At 42.0% G+C, this 22,801-nt stretch overlaps 1 protein-coding gene across 3 annotated transcripts in view; it reads right to left on the bottom strand.

The window, feature by feature from the left end:
• The window catches only part of dennd1b (DENN/MADD domain containing 1B), a 415,175-nt gene that overhangs the window by 238,772 nt on the left and 153,602 nt on the right, over positions 1–22,801 (bottom strand). For 2 of the 3 annotated variants that reach the window (XM_072511469.1, XM_072511470.1), the window contains exons 4-5: positions 5,431–5,480; positions 3,665–3,784 (exon numbers count right to left, since the gene is read on the bottom strand). The exons of the other annotated variant lie outside the window; for it this stretch is intronic. In XM_072511469.1, the coding sequence (XP_072367570.1) occupies positions 3,665–3,784; positions 5,431–5,480 (170 nt within the window). The remainder of the gene's footprint in view (positions 1–3,664; positions 3,785–5,430; positions 5,481–22,801) is intronic. 3 annotated transcript variants of the gene reach the window in all.

Genomic DNA, 22,801 nt, shown 5'->3' with positions numbered 1-22,801 from the left:
TAAAAAAACAGAACAAGGTGGGTTTTGTCTCCATGCCCAACTCACATTATATCAACAGTAACCCCACCTGAACCCCCCCCCCCCCCCCCCCACCCCCTCCCACCCAGGATGCTGCTGCTGACACTTACTGCTCCCCTAGAAAGTCAAGGAAAGGTTGCCACTGCCGGGAGAACCCCATCAAGGACCCTCTCAAGGCGAACTTTATTCGCTCCAGGCTGAGGAACCCCTTCATATCACTAACCCAGGTCTCCACACCCGGGGGTTTTGAGTCCCTCCACATTAGCAAGATCCGTCTCCGGGCTACCAGAGAGGCAAAGGCCAGTACCTCGGCCTCTTTCGCTTCCTGCACTCCCGGATCCTCCGACACCCCAAATATCGCTACTGTTGGACTCGCTTTCACCCGAGTGTCCAAAATCCTAGACATCACCCTCGCAAACCCCTGCCAGAATTCTTTAAGCGCCGGGCATGCCCAAAACATATGGGCATGGTTCGCCGGACTCCCTGCACATGTCGGGCACCTGTCCTCCACCCCAAAAAACTTACTCATTCTTGCCGCCGTTATATGCGCCCGATGCACCACCTTAAACTGAATTAAACTGAGCCTGGCACATGATGAGGAGTTCACCCTGCCCAGGGCATCGGCCCACAGGCATTCAGACAGCTCCTCCTCCCACTTGCCCTTCAACTCCTCCACTGAGGCTTCCTCCACCTCCTGCAACTCCTGATATATGCCCGACACCTTCCCCTCCCCTCCCCAGATGCCAGACACCACCCTGACCTGGATCCTACACGGGGGCAACAGCTGAAATGTCCCCACCTGTTTTCTAAGAAAGTCCCGAACCTGGAGGTACCTGAACGCATTCCCCGGGGGTAGGCCGAACCTCTCCTCCAGCGCCTGCATGCTAGGGAAAGTCCCGTCTATAAACAGGTCCCCCATCCTCCTAATACCTGCCCTATACCAGCCTTGGTATCCCCCATCCAAAATACCCGGAGCAAATCTGTAGTTATTCCGTATCAGGGTCCACACCGAGGTCCCCTCCTCTCCCCTGTGTCTCCTCCACTGCCCCCAGATCCTCAGTGCCGCCGTCACCACCGGACTAGTGGTGTATCGCGCCGGCGAGAACGGCAGCGGAGCCGTAACAAGTGCCCCTAGACTGGTGCCTCCAACCACCGCACCCCCCCCCCCCCCCCCTTCCATCATCCATTTCCTGATCATGGCCACATTGGCCGCCCAGTAATAACCACAGAGGTTCGGCAGAGCCAGTCCCCCACTCCCCCCCCCCCACCCCCACCCCACCGCGCCCCCCCCCCACCCCCCTACTACGCTCCAAGAATACCCTTTTGACTCGCGGGGTTTTATTCGCCCACACAAATCCCGTAACAATCCTATTCACCCGCTTGAAAAAGGACTTGGGGATGAAAATGGGGAGGCACTGAAACACGAAGAGGAAGCTGGGGAGAACCGTCATCTTCACAGTCTGCACCCGTCCTGCCAAGGAAAGCTGGAGCATATCCCACCTTTTAAACTCCCCCTCCATCTGCTCTTCCAGATACCTTTTAAATGACTTGAGGCTTTCTGCCTCCGTTATCCTTTCCCTCTGGGCGAAAAAAACCAAGTACGCAATTCTTGTTTTTTGAGGCGAAGTGCAGTGCCAGGTGGCTCCGCTGGCGCCTTTCTTGCTGGCCAGACTGGTAGGATCCCATGGTAGAATTCACATTTGGAAGTTTATTAATTATGCACAGCCGAGTTCCTCTCGGAGTCACCTGGAAGGCCACAGCATCTGCCTGCCGTTAGCTGGCAGGTTTTTAGGTCCCAGCGCCATATTTAAACACCATTGTAGACCCAACACATAATTGGACATTTTTAATTAAACCGCAGCCAGCAGCCAGGCTTGATGGGAATTTAAACAAGCCAAGTTCAAATACACTGGTCAGAGACAGGCAAACCAGGAAAAGGCTGGATTGTCCTGCAAACGGATATCAGAGATAATCGGCCCCATTCAGATGCGGTCGATTGTTGCGTATTCCCCAGATGCAGCCAGACTTTCTGGCACCTCAAATTCTCTTCGTAATCTTATATGGGATATGGTTACATGCGGACAATGCACCTGAAGATGGACCCCTGGGAGCAGTTCTTGGTACCATGCAGAGATGGAATCGGCAATTCGATTGGGTGTTGCGACCCCTCCCAGTGACCTCATTGGCTGAAGGCCAGAGAATCTTCTGGAAGGGTCCGAAGAGAGGGATAAGCAGGGACACCTAGAGACCCTCCTCAATGAATACTCGGCACGAAGACCACGGACAAGACTCGGTGGCGAACCAGAAACAAATGGAAGAAGGGTGCGAGAACCGCCTTTGCAGATGAGGACCCTGAAAAAGTGGAGACTCAGAATTGGACCTGCAGCTCGGTCGACTTCACCGGCACAGGTAATATTAGAATCTTAGGCAAATAATATAAAGATAATTGGGATAGCAACTGCTTTATTGTACTTGTGAATAAATTTGGGTTGAATCGTGAACCTGTTTTTGTCCTTTGTTCATCTCCAAATAAGCTAAGCTGGGGGAAACGTTTTAATATTAAACTGGCCGAAGTGTCAGATAATTTCCAGACAATAAAAGGAATGAGAATTTTTAAATTTCATAAATTTGGGGTATAGGAACTTGAATGCAGGTCAGCAAGAAAGAAATGATAGGTGAGCCGAATCTTTTATGGAACGGCAAATGAGCCACGTTTTGGCGGAGGGTGAAAGGGTGAAAGATGGATGGTCTGCCAGCAGAGACGACAAGTGCTTGGATGAATGTTTTGGCAGCAGATGGACTGAGGTAGGGGCAGAGGTCAGCTATATTACCACGGTAAAAAGTAGGTGGTGCTTCCCATGGAAAAGATATGGGGTTGAAAACTCAAGTCAGGTTCAAATAGAACGCGAACAGCCTGGGTTAGCCTGAGACAGTGGTTAGGGTGCAGTATAGAATCAGTGACTTAGAAATATAGTTTCAGCAAAAACTAAACAAGATGGCTTCCACCTTACCAGGGTTCATTCAGAGGAAACCAGGACTCATCCAAGCCTGGGCGTTGTACAAGCGGTCTGATATCAGGGGCAGTGAAAGGTTAAAGAAAACACGGGAGCCTGAATTCAAGACAACTAGAAAAAAATCCAGCAGAAACAATTGGACACAGCAATTGATGAAAAGAAAATTGGACTAAATGTAGTGGGTTCATGACCAGGAATATAGTAAAAGAACATTTATCCCTTCAAGCCTGCTCAATGAGATCATGACTGATCTGCAACCTAACTCCACATGCCCTAAGCTTTCGTGGATACCCTTAATACCTCTGATTCGCCAAAATCTCGCAAACTCAGTGGTAGTGGATGAGACATGCATTCTCCTGCAACATTTGGGACATTGGGCAGGATTTACCGGCTGTTCACGGCGGCAGGAAATTCCGGTTCCATGCTGGCACACAGGTTTCCCGGCAACGAGGGGTGCAGTCAACGAGAAATCCCATTGACAATGGCGGGACCAGTAAATCCCGCTGGTGGGCCGCCTCTGCCGCCGAAAAACACGCGGTGGATTGGTCGGTAAATCCCGCCCAGTAATTGTACTCCAATACCTTCTGCATATCTTAAACATGCTACATGCAATTCAACTTAATTCCACATACCTGAGGATACAGATGCAGACTTTACACCCTGAGGTCAAGCGACAGAAACCGAACCTCTGTTTGCTTTCAATGTCAGTGAGCACAAAAGTGAAGTGCTGCCCCACTTGACTCTGTGAAACCCTGAAAATAACCATGTGCAACATTAATTGGCAAATAAAATCTTCGTTGTCAGAGTTGTCAACTGTCTGAAAGGAAATAAAACTGCAGCACAAAATGTCAAATTGCGATGGTTGTGGCAGGCAAAACTGAAACATTATTAAAAAGGATAGCTCAATTAAAACAACAAATGCTGGAATCTTCAAAATAGAAACAGAAAATGCAAGATATAATCAGGTCGGCTAGTAGCTGTAAAGAGGAGGCAGGTTGTTGGCTTTCTGTTTGTGCAGCCTTCATCAGAACTGTGGATTGGCAGATAGATAATCACGCGTTTCAATAAGATAAAGACAGAAGAGGAGGAAGGGTGCAATTATTAAATGGAGAGTCTCACTGTTTAAAGATATTTTTTACTGAAGTGTTGTTTTGGCCTCAGTGAAAGCTTAAAGTAAAGATTACAATATGCATCAAAAATATTGGTGTCTTTTGCGCAACGTGAACCACCTGTGATAGAACGAGGCAGAAAACAATCTGAACTTCCACTTTACAATTCTTGATATCTATGATTCTCTTACAATAATGAACATTAGAACTTGTCAAGCTTACCTACGCTTTGAATTTGAAATAGGTGCGTCAATCTTTAATATTTTCAAAAGTTTGACACTTCGTTTTCAATTCAACAGAATGAAGTGCCTCTAAACACGTAATATAATTTATGCATGATGACATTATGTTTGTCCACATTTGGGTTTCTCCATACCTGAACAAAATGTTCTCAAACGTTCCGAATGAACATTTGGTTTTAATTCATTGCGCCAACTTCTATATTTTCAAAGCCACACAAAGAACTTGAGTCTGTTGTGCACAAAAATAAGCCTGTGCAATCAATGCACACTGATCTCTCAATAATCAGGAAAATATAATGCTGTCTTTTTTTAAAAAGGAAGTGCACTGTTGTTCACGGAAGCATATATTCAAACCAATGTTGCTGCTTAAGGACAGTGTGCGCAAGAGGATAAAATAAGAGCAAAATCAGAAGACAAACAGCTAAAGTGCTTTAAATGAATAGTGCAAAAAAATCCCGGAAGTTCCTTTACAAGTTGATAAAGGAGATCACTACAGTTTAGTCAAAGGCTGTTCATATTTGGCAACGGCAGTGAACTCGTTTCTTCTAAAAGCCAATTCTAATCAGTAAGCGCGCCACTGGATGGCAGCAATGGAACCTAGTTTTCTCAAACATATCATGAACCCTCAGCCAAGCACATTTAAAATCCACCCCAACAAAGAGCAAAAGCTCATTCTAAAAGGCTTACAAAAATATTCACAATAAACTGGAAGACTCAAGTGTGAAGACACAAGAGGATGTAGTCGGTAAAAGGTCAATACTGGGGCTTAGATTTTCAAAAGCTGCTGCTGCAGCTGAAAAGGCACCAACACATCATTAACTGCAGATAAGGTCTCTCAAAATGAAAGATTTATCAATGTATTTTTTAAAAATTGAAGTACATGTCCAGTTCTTCAGCTATCAACTGGCACATGTACTCACAGTCTGCTGTTTTCCAAAAAATCTCATATTTACTTCTCCTCCTTGCCAGGCTTTTAGGAAGTTTATGTTCAAGATTCAAAGCAGAGGGTCAAATGTAAAATGATTGGTTTATCGTGCAATACTGTACCTTTCAACATCAAAAGGAAAGCAAAACTTCGGCACAGTCTGCAGCACTTCCTGTGAAGAATAATAAAAATGTTAAGCTCATCCAAGACTTGAAAATGAATCACTACTGTATCGACCACAAAAAGTCTGAGAATAGTCTTCTGAATTAAAACCATACCCAAATAGTTGTTTCTGTATTGAAATAATCAACCACAATGAACTTCATTGATTATTAACACAAATCAAATTTATGCTTTAGCAGGCTGTACTGACAATGGTAAAGGAGCACCAGGAGGGAATAGATTGGCCTAAAGGGCATTAACACCCCCTCTCATCCCCACTGGGATCCCCTTCAACAGGACCATATGGATTTTACAAGCAGCACTGCACCATATGGGTAAGCCATGTCTGCTGATACATGCATCACAGACTAGCCACCAGTTTTTAGTCAACACAAGGGCTTCAGACGCAACATGTGCTGTCAATGCAAATTGGGAAAAATATTAAATGGTGGCAATAAAATAATGCCAAATCCTCATTTACACTAAAAAGGCTCAGTGGGTTTACTCAAATCGCAAAGAAAATACACATGCCACATGTTTTGAGGGAAGCATTTCATCTCATGTGTTATGCTTCTGTAAATCTAGACTTTTATAAAACTAACACTGAAGTGATACAATAATAAAACACTATATGATCAATAACAACAGCCAGTTCATTCAGAAAATTGGTAAAATATGCAAAATAAGCAATTTTATATCTTTCTATAAAAAGTACAGGAATTTGTAATGACTTTGAAGCATGTCAATGCAAGGTTTTACCCGCCACAATTGTTAAAAAAATGTTTTTTTTGCAAGTAAAAGTGGGGGAATCTTTGAGCTTTTTCAAAGATGAATCATAATGTAATCAAGGACTCCGCGAGTTCTAATTCCTGGACAACTCGCAATTGATAACAGAATAAACTTAATGAAAACGTGAGCTTTATTTGCAAATATGATGCCATGCTTAAATGAAACCCAAATCTTATTCTTTGGTCTTTGACAGGAATAGGCCAGTGAAGAGTCCATGTTCCAGCAATCAACTGGTTTATCAGGGTGATCTGGGCTTATCTCCTGTAAAATTTCCTCCCTTCAGCACTTAACTGCTTTGAATTCTGCTTTGTCTTTCAAGTTCCAAATTTGCTACATTATACTGGTTTAATGGGTCCATGTACATTTTACTCAGATTTATAATAAATGTGAGGCCACTTTTCAGTTTAAATCGTATAATTCATTTGACAGCAGACTAAAAATACAGCTCACATAATCTATTATAGTGCCAATACAAACATTAAAAACATTACTGGATTTCACTAATTAATACTAAAAAGCTGATTGAAATTAATTTATTAAGAAAATGCACCATTTTCTAAATTTAAAAAAACCATTTACGAGCTCAGTAGTGAATTGCTAATTCAGTAATTAAATGGACAGATGCAAATCAAGTTATTTGTTAAGTAGCTGGTCCTTTTCTATATGGACTATGAATATTGCCCAACAAAAATAAGTGTTCTGTGAGTATCACCCACCACAAAATAAATTATTTTAGCAATACAGATCAGTTTAAAACCTGATCACCACTGTTTAGAATTCCTCTCTTTTTCTTCAGAGTATGACCCAAGCTTTCTACTCGCTTCCCAACTGGCACAGGCATCCCTCAGGGAGGCGGGATGTTTTTTTTAAAAAGCTCAATGCTCTTTTAAATTCATGCAGCCAGCAGGTCTATAGACTCAAAAACAGTTCAGACAAAAATTGTTTACATCACTTCAGGGACAGGCTAGTTCAGCTGACGACTGGGACTCCCCTGACAGGGTAGATGAGGTTACTTACATCAATCAATGAGGCGCTGCATCAGCTCCTGAGATAGATCTCATGTAATTAAAAGGCACTGTCCACCACCTTAATTTTATTAAATACTGCACATGGAACCCAAGCTACCCTTTAAAGCTCAAGCTCTGTGGATCTCAGGTACTCCAGGAGTAAATAGCTCTCAGTTAACAGCCTTAGCAAAATAAGGTTTATGCTGTACGTCAGGACATTTATCACACAATTTCGGTCATTGCTGACTTCAGCCGGCAGCATTTGTCTGCAACATTTTAAAATGATGGAGTGGGTTCACAAAATCTATTTCATCAGTGAATTGTCTCATTCTTAAACTTTCTCCTGAAGTGTAAGGTTTAAATATATTTCAAGGAATCAGTAAACATGAATGTTACACCCAGTTTCACAATGGAATAATTGCTGTAGATATAGTCTTTAGTTTTTAAAAAATCAATATCTCCAAGGTACTGGGATGACTCTCCATTCTTTCATGGAAAAAGGCGCTGACAAATTCGTTTTTTGTTTGAACAAGGCAACAACAGAAATTCAAACAAAGCGCAGCATACATATTACAACTGCTGACAATAAACTCCCTATAAAGATTGAAAGATGTTGGTGCATGGAGATATTTCCTTCAGGAGAGCGAAAATAATCCTTTAAAGTAGGTAATCCAACACTTTCCTTCATTCAAAAATCCCACTACACACTAAGGAGTCTAGAGATCAGTAACTTGGAAGGTGATTGGGACTCCTTTCAGATTAGATGAGGCATATTTGAAATGATCAACTCGCATTTTTTTTTAAAAAATTAACTTTGGCCAACAAATCAAAGAACAGTACTTTCCACTGCAGATGCAAAAGTCACCATCATCTGAACAAATGCCATTCATGCAATTCATCTTAGTTCACAGAAACCTAAATAAAAACACTCCATATTATGAATTTTGCTTCTGAGGTGAGGTTAGAAGAAATGAAGCTAAACTGGAAACAGTCCTTTTGATGTATTGGATACAAGGAGAGAAATTCCTAAGAGAACCTTTCAGATGAAACACGGAAAATACTATGACTTGAAATCAAAATCAAGTTCAGATCATGAACTGATGGAAACACTCCAAATTTAAGTTGATTCATGTGTTAATAAATCTAGTTTTCTTGACAAACACAATAATATGAAACAAATGCATTGTTTCATACTCTTGTGGTGGGAAACTTTGTGGAAACAACCCAACAAAGAATAATCAGAGGACGAATAATCACTCCCTTTGTAATCAGGTAGTCAGAGGGAATCTGCATTCAAACAGATGCAGAAATGTGTGCATCTGCAATTCGGACAACTTACACTCCTCTGTATGGATGCAATTGGACCATTACAGATCAACATTAGTTGATGACAATCCTCTCAATCATGACAAACTGATGAGACAGATGAAGCTCCTACAGGGGAGGCCATCGCAAGATTGCAATCCGCATGCAGAATAAACAGAGACGAACAGTTGTTTAACATCACAAACAGAATTATTTTCAGAAATTGCAAAGCTTAAACAGAAACCGAGGGCAACACAGTGGCACAGTGGTTAGCACTGCCGCCTCACAGCACCGAGGACCCGTGTTTGATCCCGGCCCTGGGACACTGTCCATGTCGGGTTTGCACATTCTCTGCATGTCTGCGTGGGTTTCACGCCCACAACCTAAAGACCCCAGGATATGTGAATTGGCCACGCTAAACTGCCCCTTAATTGTGAAAAAAATGAAAATAAAAAAAAATAATCAAAATAAAACAGAAACCTATCCCTGTGGCAACATACTCACTGGCTATGAATGAATGGACTTTTGAATAGCAGCTCATTATTTGCCTCAAAATCAGAATCCTCATAGTTGACAAGAAAATGGAGGAAATACTGAACTGCTGTCTTTGCTGTCTCTTCAAACCATGATGAAAAATCAAATCACATCGTAAAAATAAAATGCAGATTGTAGACTTTCCCTGGCTTACTGTCATTTGGACATTCCACTCGGTAAGAATGGTCACTCCAGTTCCTCAATTTACAACTAAAGCACCTTTACTCATCCAACTCCTTTATATATCCAAATGGTCAATGCCATGAATTTTGGGAAATCCTGTTGCGAGGTAAAACATAACCATATTTCTGATTTCTCTAGTCTACGAATATGCTGCAGTATCCCACTCCGTGGAGGACAAACCACCAAAGGTGACCTGCATCTGCTTCATTGCCTGATCGGTGCGGCACGGTGGCACAGTGAGCACTGCTGCCTCACAGTGCCAGGGACCCAGGTCCGATTCCAATCTTGGGTGACTGTGTGGAGTTTTCATGTTTTCCCAGTGTCTGCGGGGGTTTCCTCCGGGTGCTCCGGTTTCCTCCCACAGTCCAAAGATGTGCAGGTTAGGTGAATTGGCCATGCTAAATTGCCCCTTAGTGTCCAAAAGGTTAGGTGGGGTTATGGGGAATGGACCTGGGTAGGGTGCCCTTCAGAGGGCCGGTGCAGACTCGATGGCCCGAATGGCTTCGTTTTGCACTGTTGGGATTCTACGTTCGAACAGGAACAAATTGCATCACCATTGGTAACTGAAAGTTTGACCCTCCCACCGAACCTTGTATTTTTAAAAACTCTGCCAAAAGATCTGCAATTGATTGATGTCCAGATCATGGCGAGACTGTAATGGATTGGTCTGCTCCTTACAATGTTCAAATGAAAAGCTGAGTATTGTTGGCAACTGTAGCCCCAAAATAAGTTCCAATTGATCAGCACAGTCAAATATGAAGCACAAAGAAAACAAAGCAACAAATGGACTGTGTCCTTGGCACCATAAATCACACAAAATCCTGGTCATACACCAGTCTTCTACTGGAATAAAATATCCAGGAAAGAAAGGGTCTTCCACCAATCACAATTGTAAACTGGCCTAGACATGGCAAACCTACAAGTTGTTATTTCGACTTGATGTCAGACTCCTTTCCCAGAAGACTAGGAGTGGCACATGTCACTTAGGTTTCCCACAGATGTTGGGTCTAGGCCTTACAAGGAGGATCCTCTTGCTACAGAACTCAGGAGCAGGCAAATGTCAGGCTGTACATGACAAAATGAGTGCAATTAAACCGCCAGCACTGTATGGTACCATCTACGATACTAACCCAAGGTACAAATACTTCTTTAGACATTAAGGGGTGAAAGAGAATAAGCAAATCGGTCATGGCCCATGCTATTTTGGCAGCAATAGCTGACTGATGCAGCTGATAATGATGGGTCTGAACACTTTGGAAAGCTGCTTCTTGAGCAGGTAAAAATCCTTCCAGAACAGCCTTCCTAACTCGCAGACCCCATCTTTACTTGGCAGACCCAGTCATGGAGGCTGAGGATGATTTTTTTATTTTAAAAAAAGCAGGTGGAAAATGAGGCTGCTTTTGCATCCAAATGTCAACAAAGACCTCTTGGGGCAGTGCCAAAGATTTCATAATGACAAGTGTAAACAGCGTTTCCCAACTAGCACTCGTTGCTGCTCAAGGCTGTGGCTTATCTATTGCCTTTATCACAATGAAATACGAACCAAATGGATACTTTGATGCTAATTCCATGATTGGAAGCAACACCAAATCACCAACTGGGACTCAGTCTTCCAATAGATTCCACCGGGGTGGGGGTGGATAATGCCTCCCACTGCTAAAACTAATCTCACAATATTTCACATAATGCCATGTTTGGAGAAACAAGAAACTTAGCCAGTGATCAGTCATTATCAACTGTGATAGCTGAAGTGCATCTCTGACATTTGACTCAATTTTAGAAAGAAATTCAACTATCCCCTTCACAGGAATTGGACCCTGGATCACAGAATCCTAATGGAAGAGCATTGAAGATGATGGAAAATTATTTCAGGAGGAAGGTTATGACATCCTATTCAGGAATGACCAGTGGGAGTCACAGAACCAATAGAAAAGCAAAAAAGCAATTAATCTTCCCAGGGAGATTTGCTTCTTTACACAGGAAGAGGAGTTTTTGGGCCATCAACCATGATCATATGTCGAAGTTCCTCAAAGGAGGATGTTTCTCCATATTGCTAATTTGACGTAACTTCTATTTGTGAAGAGCGCCTTTCAAGAAGATATTGGACAAGAAATTACAAATTATCATATTTTGCTCCCAAAACGTTCAAAGCCTCTGCGCTTGGTAGAGACTTGATTGAGCTTTTCAAGATCCTGAGGGGTTTGGGCAGTGTAAATAGTGAGAAACTGTTTCCACTCAAGTGTGCATGGAGAACGAGAGGGCACAGATTCAAAATAGTTGGCAAAAGCAGTAGATGTGTTGCGAGGAAAATAATTTTCACCCAGAGGGTGGTTGGAGTCTGGAACAAACTTCCTTAGAGGGTGGTGGCAGGTTCGATCTAGGCTTTCAAACGTGAATGGAATTGCTCTCTGAAAAGAATGTGCAAGGTTACGGGGTTAAAGCAGGGAACTGGGACCATGACTAAGAATGCTCTTTCAAAGAGCCAGTGCACACTTGACGGACCAAATGGCCTCCTCCAGCACTGTAAAGATTCTGTGATTTACTGCTAACAATCCACTCACTAAAACTGTGACAATTAGTATCCTCAGAGTTACCTCAAAATACACCCAAAGTACTGTAAATGCATATTGTTCAGTTTGGTTTGTGTCTTTGATCCACTATCACTTAATATCCATGCAAGAAACTGGGACATCAGTTCAAGTCCATAATCTAAACTGATAGCACCATCGTTCTGAGAGTGATGGGCTCAGTCAGAAGAAGCTTTTAAAATACTTCCCAACGCAGAAACTTTCTTTTAAAAAAAACTTGGTTCCACACATTTCATGTTTCGCAGCCTTTATCAAGAAGTATTTCAGCAGGCAAGTGTAGGTGCATTTTGTGAGAGTGGGTCATAAATACTACTGATATCTGGGCATTTGTTTGACGTTCCATACAGACCCCATGTAATTCGTCATATTAACACAGATCATCTTTTGAGGTTCAACAAAGAAAAAAATGCAGCATTCTACATCAGGCAGCAGTTTGGCATGTTACATGAGTTGAAGCAAAACTGAAGATGAATAGAAGATCCTAGAAAAACAAAAAACAAATCTGTGACATCTTTTGGTTCTAATACGATCTTTCTGGTGTGCTCCGAGGTGTACTGTGAAATGTCATTTTATAACAGCCCAACTGATAATCACAAACAACATCTGAATGTCAAAGATTGCAGCTAGCATACTTTTATCTCTGAAAACTTCCTTCTGTTGACATTAAGGATGGATTTCAGGCACTTGAGTAAATCGTAATGGGATTTATTTCAAATGATACACCATATACAAAAATGATGTACCTTTGTGAGGCCTATGCTATAAACATTGACTGTTCCCTATGCACAAGGCCAATTATGATCTTCCAGTGTGCTAGTTACTTTAATATATTTTCAACATTTTCCAATCAAGATTCATGTAAAATGAATCATATTTACAACGTTGGAGGGAACATTTGGTTAACTATTCAAATATTTCCAATGGAAAAACTAAAAGGCACAGCCTCAAATGAGGAATTAAGAGAAGGCGTCTTGCCTGGGCATTGTACAAAGTTCTTTTTATAAAACTGATTCCCAGAATATGGGTGCCAATGGCAAGCCTCCCATTACCAGCTCCAACTTGCCCTAAAAACTTGGTGGAGAGTTGCCAACACTGAACTACTGCCATATGTCTGTCACAATGCTAATGGTAGATGCTTCCTGCATTTGATCCAGCAACGATGAGGGAAATGTAATACGTTTCCAAGTCAGGATGCTGTGCAACATGGAGGGAAACTTGGAAGGTGACTATGTTCCCATTCACATGATACCCGTGTCCTTCCAGGTGATAGAGGTCATCTGTTTGGGAGATTCTGCAAAAATGTTTGAGGAACTGTTGCTGCATTACAACCTGCAGATCTAACATACTGCAGCCATTGTGCACCGATAGTGATAGAAGTAGATGAGTGAATGAGGTACAAATCAAGCAGATTGCCTTATCCTGGATGGTGAGAGTTTTGAGAGTTGCTGCTGCACCTATCTAAGTATCTGGTGAATAAAAACAAATATTACCTCACAGAAGTACTCTTTATTTCCACCAATTCCATCTGCGTTATATGAGGAAAGCTCTTATTTGTCGAGAAAAGTTGAATATAAATGTGCAGCAAAAATTCCCCCATCACAAATCTTATGCATTAAAAATAAATGCTGCAATAAAAACATCCACTAAAAGCACAGATTTAAAAATTCTACTTTTCAATGAAGTCTCAAATCAACACTGAACAGAACAGTTTATTATTCTGAAAGAAAATAAAAAAGGAAAACATTTGAATCAAATGTGGAAGTAAATTACAGCAGCATGAACTCAAAATGCTGGGAGGCAAATCCTGGCCAAATACAAAAGTCTACAGTTATGCTCTTAGCACAAGGAATCAAACTTCTTTCATACAGATTTAAAATTGACGGTTGAGGAGTGTTTGGATTCATTGAGCATTGTCAGAACCAATCTATCAAAATGCGCCTTTACCAACTGTCTTGCAATTAACTGCAGCTCATAAATTCTCTCGCAATATCTTCGAACAAGCCCCTGTAACTATTTGGAGGGGGGAAAAAAACTAGATCTGTGCCAAACAGAGGGGAACAAAAACAATAACAGTTTCCTCCATTTGGAACTGGCGACATGTCTGATAAGAGAAAATGGAGGAATCCAGAAAGCATACAGAAACGTCTCTCCTCAAAGGATTACTAAGTCATCAAACACTACGGTCTTGTTGTTTTTGATGCATATTTGAACATGATGTGACTTCGCAGTAATATAAAATTGGCTGAATCTAAAAGAGGATTAAGTTGTGATGTTGAATCCGGTGTCAGCTGAAAGCATCTGACCACCAAGTTCTACGAGTATTCAAACGTAGGGCACAGATAATTATCATGTCAACATTAATGCCCAAAGCTATGCTGTGTGACATCACTATTCTGCTTTTGCACCACCTGACTATCAATGTCATCACTATTAGTTGTGGGAGAAACCAGAGCCGTCGAATTCAGAGCAGTACACGAGGCCTGTATGACACAACCCTCAAGGATATTGGCTTAAGTGCAATTTTTCCTGACAGATCACTGGCACTAATGCGTCAAATTATGACAACATAGTGGTGATGTTGTCTTGGCCATTTCCTCAGTGAGATGGCGATGACACACTTTTTGAAAATTAAAGCAATTTGAAGAGACACTGTTTACCTGCTGGGAACTGCATGATGCACAAATTCCACATCCTGCTCACCCCACCCCCCCACCCCCCAAACCCCAACAGTCCAAGACGAGTGTTATTCGGTAAACAGAAGAGGGGAATACAGACTGCAGCTACAAACCAGAGAACATTGTACTCCAAAACCACAAACTTACAATGTTTCCCATAGCTTGGTTGATTGATTGCTACAATCTGGGGGAATGCTTTACACTGATGGAATGCTTTACACTGATAGTGCATTTCTTAAGGTAAATGTGTTTCTGTGGAACTTTTTAATTCCTGTATGAGAAGTTGCATCCTTACGGTGCATAGCTGAAGTCAAGCTCCTGGGTATAGTGTTTGAATGATAAGTTGAAGTGGTATCATCTTGAACTGTTAATTTAGAGGTGTTCTTTCTTTAATCTCATTACTGTAACTGTACTTTTTTGAGCCACACTGACGAGAGAAAAATTAGTCCTCTGAATTGAAGAACAATGCTGTGAGGTGACAAGTAACCCATCCTAACAATTTTGGTTACTTATGTCTCCTGCAATTATTTAGATGTTAAAATGAATCCTCCCATGGTTTTTTCCAGCAAGTAGAATTCCATCATCGTTTAGTGGAATTCATAAACGACATGTCTTGGGAGAGTTTAAGCCAACTTCATTGTTTTTCCACCAATGAATCCTTCTTTAATTACGCACAACCTTGATGGTCAACAGTTTAAAATCCTCTCCACCGACATAGCCAAAACCTCAGAAGGACGTCGTCCATAACTTTGCTGTTGGCCTGTTTTTCACAGTTCAAATGGGCAGAGCATAATATTTGACATTCACACAATTACACTTGACTGGAATCTCAGCCACAGCACAGCCAACGCATTTCATGTCAAGTGCCAGTTGCACATTTAAGTCCCTGCACCCATGTTGCGATCGAACGTCATGTAGTTGTTTTTCAAAGATTTGTTACTGGTGACCATTTAATAAACAAAATATTCTCCACTTTAGATTGAGCGAGGCGAGATCGAGGTTAGATGTCAGGTGGTGATTCATTTTGCAGAGAATTGCGGATCGCTGCCACAGGCTGCTGGCTCATGCAGTGGATGCTAACTCACTAAATTCAATCAAGTGAGTGCTGGGTCCATTTCTGATTGGGGTGGACATCACCTCTTACAAAAGGAAGGTACTTGCTGGAACTCGAGGTCAAAGTGATTTTCTGAATGGATTTGATCAGCAAATTAGGTAGCAAATGAATTTCCCAGGACTTTCCCCCCAAATTGCTGTGGGTATTTAATCTGCTTATCCATCCCTCATAGGAGGTTTCCTGCAGCGGCTCAGCTACATATCGTGATACGCAGAATATCACAATTCTGTCGGACAGGTTGAATTGACCAGATTCAATGATAATTTGTATATTCCAATTGTTTTATTATTGAATTAAAAGGTCTCTCAGTAGCAAAAATGAAATGCATGTTCTGTTTACAAATGTTCCTATATCAGAATGAATAAAAGCTCATTCTGCATATCCAATTTTAGAGCAAAGTCACTTGGAAAAGCAGGACATATTAAACTAGTCCAATTAACACATGGTCAGCCTATTTCCAATTGTTAAAGAAGGGACAGAGGGAATCACCAACAGCACAGCCAAGTGGTGCAACTCATTAGTAACCTGCTCATTGATGTTTAGTTTGGGTTCTGGCAAACCAGTGTGTTCTCGACCTCAATATGACCAAAGTGCAAATGTGGGCAAACATGAATTCAGATGTGAGGCAAGAGTGACTGCTTTTGACAAAGCATTCATTGTATATGGCTGGGAATGGGACCCAAAGAGACCTTATAAAGCCATTAAGGCCAGGGGTAAACAATCCTTTGGCTGAAATTACACACAGTAAAATGGATGATGATTGTGGTTGCTGAAGACCAATCATGTCAGCCCCTAAGACATTTCTCTGGGAGCTCCATGGGGCAGTGTCCGAGGGTCCAATATCTAGTTGCTTCAACAACGGCCATCCGTCCATCATGAGATCAGAAGTAGGACTGTTTGCCGATCATTGCACAATGTTCAGCATCAGTCACAATTCCTCAGAAACCAAAGCAATCAATGCTCCATTTGCAGAAAAACCGAGACAACATCCAAGCATTGGCTTATAAGTGGCAAGCAGCATTCACACATGTGCCAGGCAATAACCATCTCCAGTGGGAACCACTTCCTCTTGACACTGAATGGCCTGATCTGTACCAATTCCTCAATCAACAACATTGTGGGGGCCATCATTGACAAAAACCTCATCTGGAACCTGCACATAAAAATTACAGGATTTTACAAAGTGGGGGCATTCAACTTGTGCCGATTCTTTCAAAGAGATATCCAATTGGTTCGAGTTCCGATATGAGCCTGTATTCTCTCGAGTCTTGGTGATCTAATTGAAGCATACAAAATTCCTACAGGGCTTAAACAGCAAAGATGCAGGAAGGAATAAAAACTGATAGATCATAGGCAGTCTCAGAATATAACGTAGGCCACTTGGGGCTGAGACTGAGGAAGAATTTCCTCACTCAGACAGTGGTGAACCTTTGAAATTCTCTATCCCAAGGATCTGTGGAGGGTTAGCCATGGAGTATGCTCAGGAAATATATCAAGTCATATGGGGATAGTGTAGGAAAATGGCATTGAGATAGAAGATCAACCATGATCTAGTTGAATGATCAGCAGCCATTCAGGCAAGTGGAGTGTATTTTAACACCCTCCTGGCTTCTGCATTGTACATTGGAGAAGAGTTGCGTAGTCAGGACATGAACCATACTCCACAGAACGCCCAACTTCTGACATTCTGTGGTCGCCACAGTAACCAGGGCTAGAAGGGCCAAATGGCCTGATCATGTTCCTATTTCCTAGTTTCCCTGTTTTCTCCCCATGGTCCAGAAAATCTTTCATCAAGTCTAAAACCAGTTTCCTTTTGAAAGTGAGTTCGCTACCACCATCCTGCCAGATTGTAATATATGTCGTTTAAAATATTCTCATCTTTCCTGATACCTTTGCCAATTCTCATAAAGGTATCCACTGGTCATCAACCCATCTGTCAATGAAAATAGTTTCTCCCTCAAAATCCTTCATAAATTTGAATGCCTGTATTAAATCTCCCCTTAACCTCCTCTGCTGTGAGGGGAACAATCCCAGATTTTCTGGTTACTGTGGCGACCACAGAATGTCAGAAGCTGGGCGTTCTGTGAAGTATGGTTCATGTCCCGACTACGCAACTCTTCTCCAATGTACAATGCAGACGCCAGGAGGGTGTTGAAATACACTCGACTTGTCTGAATGGCTGCTGATGTATCTTCCAGGACAACGCAGTTCACTTCTTTGGCACCTGAATATCCATCTGGCACGAGTACTATGGCTGCAGTATGCATAACCTAGGATGCACTGCAGCAACCCAAAGTTGCTTTTGTAGCACCTCCCAAAGCCACAGCCTCCACCATCTCCATCATGGGCAGCTGATGGATTGGAACATCTTTACCCCCACTAGGTTCTCCTCCGAGTCACAAGTCATCCTGCTTTGGACCGAGACAGCCCTTCACCATTGCCTGGTCAAAATGCAGGAATTCGCTACTTAATAGTACTGCGAGAACCCCTTCACCACAAAGACTGCACCACACAGACTGCACTAGTTCACAAAAGTGGCTAATCTTCATCTTCTCAAGTGCCATGAAATATGGACAATAAATATGGGCTAGTAATGACAACATTCATAGAAAGGAAAAAGAAAAAAACATTTTTGCATGTGGAGTTTGTTTTACAATCGATGAAATGTGTAATATGCAAATTACTGCAAAAACTCTTGATTCAAAAATATTATCTGTACATAGAAGCTTCAACGTCTTGGATTTGCTATTCTGACTAAACTTTAAGAAATAGTTATACAACATCGCCAAGCGTAAAACTATTCTTGTGAGGCTCAATTTGAAACTAACTATAGGATTAAAATTAAGTTTTTGTTTTGTTAAATTCTAACCATACATATGCTGCAGCAGGGCATATCAATGCAGAGCTGCAGGAAAAAATGTTGTTGAAAGGACAAGTAAGGAAAGGTACTGGGTCAAGATTTCCTTGGTGCTACAACTGGTGAGAAGCGAATAAATCCTGACTGAAATGTTCATTATTTGATACACAACATGCAAGGACGATGAGATTTTTAAATTATACTGAAGCATCACAACAAACAAGAAGCTATAAATCACAGAAGCATACTCAATAAAAATCACTGCAGTATCTGTAAAGATGACAAGTTAATACCACGATATTAAACATTTGAAAAAGAGTCTGTCATTTTTTCTATATATTTCAATTGTGCTCGTCCCCATCAGTATTTATGTGGTAAATATTGCTGAGGGAAAATCCTTTTTGCTGTGATTATCTTCTCATCTCTGTGGTATTTCTAAAAAAAACCATAAATATTTAACTTAGCCTGCTATCAAAGTAGTGGCTCCTTCTTAAGGTTGTTGCCACAGTCTTTTACCTTCCCAGGAGGCACCTTGCCGATCAGAATTTAACAGCACAGATGTACTCAATCAAGCACTTAAGTCAGTCTTTGGACACTGGGCTCTGTTACAGCGAAATGACTCTTAGAACTTCCATATTCCTCACTCTATTTACATAGCTGAAGAGAACCAAGCAATACATTTTAGCAGATTAAGCAAAAGGTATGATGTGCTCTACAAAGTCAAATTCAAAAAACTCCTTGGTTGAAAGGCTCAGAATGAGAATAAAGACCTACTTTGTTAATATGCCGCATGATGAGCCTAAGATTTACCAATTATTGTACAATTGCCCAATTCCTCCAGTATACAAAAAAAAAATCAGTTTTCAGCATGGAGGCTTCACATCATGTAAAGGCCACAAGAGTTCAAACTTGCACATTAAAAAGAAAGTAATTTGGAAACACTACAGCCCAACATGACTCTACCTTTAAAACGCGTTCGCAGGTTTTAATGTCATGAAGCATCATTCTCGTTGCAACATTTGTGTAAAAGTGGTAGGTTTTAGGTGTTTCATCAATGCTAACAGAACATTAGTATTTCATAATTCTGTTTTAGATCTGGTACAACGGAAAAACAAACTTTGCTGTCCTCAATGGTTCATTAGTGATGGATTATTCTAATTCTAAGTTCAAACTGGACTAAATCAGGTCGTTCATTAACCATCGCCTTCCCCGATAGCCGGCCTCAGCAACCTCTGTAATGGATGTGGAATTGACTAATTCTCTGATTTGTCGTCCTTTGTCCTTCCTAAAAGCTTTGAGAGAAATATTTGAAGTTCAAAGTGCTTTCCTTCTTACAAAAGAAAGTAACACCCTTAGATATTTCTTCAAAGATTTTAAAGAAAATATTTTTTTCCAGACATAGAAGCCCTTCATCATGTCTTCCTCCTGGCTCGGCGGCATCACTAAGATCAATGGCGTCTGAATCTACAGGACTGGAAAAGGCCGTTGTGGTCCATATGGCCAGTCCCACTGGCCTTTATTGGGAGCATCCCAGAGTGACATAGTTTCCAACATTTGTCTCTTACATGTCCATAGGCTGCTCCAGAGGAGTCCAACTCAGGAAAACCACGTGACAGGTCAGAAATGCAAATTTCTCGGCCTGCACCGGGAGTTCCCAAGGGTGTTTTGCTCAGTCATGCCACATGCTGCTTGCAATAGAATCTTTCTGGATTATAAAGAATATCTCCCCAAAACTGAAACATGGCCATAGCCACAACAAAATGGAATTTTAAAAAATAGCTGTAGAAATATCAGATCAGACAATTATTCGAAGGGAACAAAAATGCACTTCCCAGAACTTCCTTTCCCTGAAAGCATGTGAAAGCATGTCCTTAACTTGGACCCAATAATTCGACAGGCTTCGATCACTGCCTTCGATTTTGGCCAATAAAGGGATGGGTGCCTTGATGGCTGGGCGTGTCTTTAGCGGTCATTGACCTTGGCTGTTTGGGCTCCCTGAGTAAAGGGAGTGGTCCCGATTAGTCTGTATCTGTACCGGTTACCAGAGTACAGTTCTTTTGTTCTGGGGAAATGGGCCATTCGAATGCAAACGAGCGGGGCTTTCAATCGCGTCTAGCTATCTGGGTTGCAAATACACACACAAGCTCGGAGTCTGTCTGAGTCTTGGGTTGGCCATAATTCGCATGGTCCTTTGCAGGTGGCCATCTGAGATGGCTACACAGTGCAGAGTGTACTGTTCAAACACTGCTGCAAACATACAGAAGTCTTAGTATCTGCAAAGCAGTTGTAACTAAACATTCTTTAATGCTGTGAATTCCTTATGGGATATTAATAATTCCTAACCAATTCGACAGAAAGTAACAGTTTTATTAGCATGCACCAACATTACTTATGATTACAGCAATTGTCGTCTCTCACAGTGTCTAATGGTGCACACTGTGAATTAAGGTCCTCTGAGGATCCAACACCAGCTTCCAAGCAATTTACAAGCATGCAATGGTGGCTGGTTAGATGCTGCAGGTGGTATAACTGGCAAAAGCTCTCATTCATCTCCTGCTGACAGTTTTCTTTAAAGACAGAAAAGTCTTGAACAAGTGCCAGTAAACTATAATTTAAGACATCTGAAAGTACACCTTAAAACATTTGGAACAACGTGAATTCATACCTCAGTAGGTCATACCTGGCCTAAAGTCTAAGGAAAAAAGTTTTGGGTTCATTAGCTTCTTCCAATAAAAAAAACTTGAAAAATATACATCTAGGAAATGGCTTAAAAAGAGGTGGTCAAATATTCCATAATGTGTGGCAACCATGGAGGTCAAAGAGCAGCTGATTGTCTATTGGGAGCAGCTGTTTCAGTTGAATATGTGGGCAATGGGTAGATATCATTGAGTTGTATTTGGTCTTCTTTGGGAATTAGGGAGCATGGATGCAAAACTTTCTCTGTAAGTATCAGGCTTTATTAACTATATCATCTTGATTTATTCCATGATTCCTGTGCGCTTGCGCAAAGACACCGTGAGATATTTAAAGATATTTAGCACGAAAGAAGAAGGAAGTCCAAGTTCGATTAGACTGCCGGGCTAGTCACCTCAACAAATAAACACTCACACCCACAGGGTTCAGGGTGGAGAGAGGGGAAGGTACCACATAAGAGGCTTTCCTTAAAGATCAAAATTACTGAGCTATATTGAGAACTGACTGAAGGCTCACAGGTGGAAAATGGTTACTATTGGATTTCCATCTATTCTGAGACTGGTCACTGGTAGTGTAGTGTCAGTGTCAAGCCCATTGCTGTTTATTTTTAAATTTTCCCAACTAAGGGGCAATTTAGCCCAGCCAATCCACCTAGCCTGCACATCTTTGGGTTGTGGGGGTGAGACCCACGCAGACACAGGGAGAATGTACAAACTCCACACAGACAGTGACCTGGGGCCGGATTCAAACCTGGGTCCTCGGCGCTGTGAGCCAGCAGTGCTAACCACTGTGCCATGCCGCCCTTTCTGTTTATTGTTTTTAATTAATAAATTAGATTCACTTGTTTGGGCAACAATTTATAAATTATACCAAGATATACGAGAGGTTCGGGACTGTAAATGATGATCAACTATTAAAGGCAGATCTATGTGCACTGAGGGTTTCGGCCTCTGACTGGCAATTGTTTAAACAAAACAAAATAAAAACAATTGTTAAACTTAGAAAAGTGCAATATTGTGCTTGAGGGCAAAACATATGCCAGATATAATTGCACGCTTACATTCGAAGTATTTTTGTCAGGACTTCCGGGGCGTTTGCGAGCGGGTTGGCCGCATTGAGTGGAGCTCCCACCAGTGGCCACTATTTGCAGCACTTTCGGGGGTTTCCCCGATTCTTCCCCCCCCCTCCCCCCCCCCCCCCCCCCGGATTATTGTCGCCCTTTGGGGCCGGTTTGAAAACCAGCGAGGAACCCCGCGCGGGATTCGGGCGGTTGGTGCTGAGGCATCGGGCCCAGCGGGCGCGGAGGTGGGAGCAGCGGGGGCGGAGCCAAACGGAGGTCGAGGCGGCAGGCCTGAGGCCAGGGCGTGATGTAGGTGAGAAGTCCCACATCGGGTGGCTCCCGCCTAGAATGTTGTAAGAAGGCTGAAGTCCGGTCCCAGGGAAATTCTGGAGGAATACAAAAAAGAGGAGAAAGAAGTTTTAAAGAAACTTGGTGAAAGTTTATTTTTTTGAAGGAAGAATTTTTTGATTTCCATAATAAAAAAAAGATTGAAGAAGGAAAGAAAGGTCAAAAAAAAAAAAAGAA

Source organism: Scyliorhinus torazame, chromosome 7 (genome assembly GCF_047496885.1).
Source record: "Scyliorhinus torazame isolate Kashiwa2021f chromosome 7, sScyTor2.1, whole genome shotgun sequence".
Taxonomy (NCBI): Eukaryota; Metazoa; Chordata; class Chondrichthyes; order Carcharhiniformes; family Scyliorhinidae; genus Scyliorhinus; species Scyliorhinus torazame.
The sequence above is the reverse complement of the archived record's forward strand: the minus strand, read 5'-3'. Positions and strand labels throughout refer to the sequence as shown.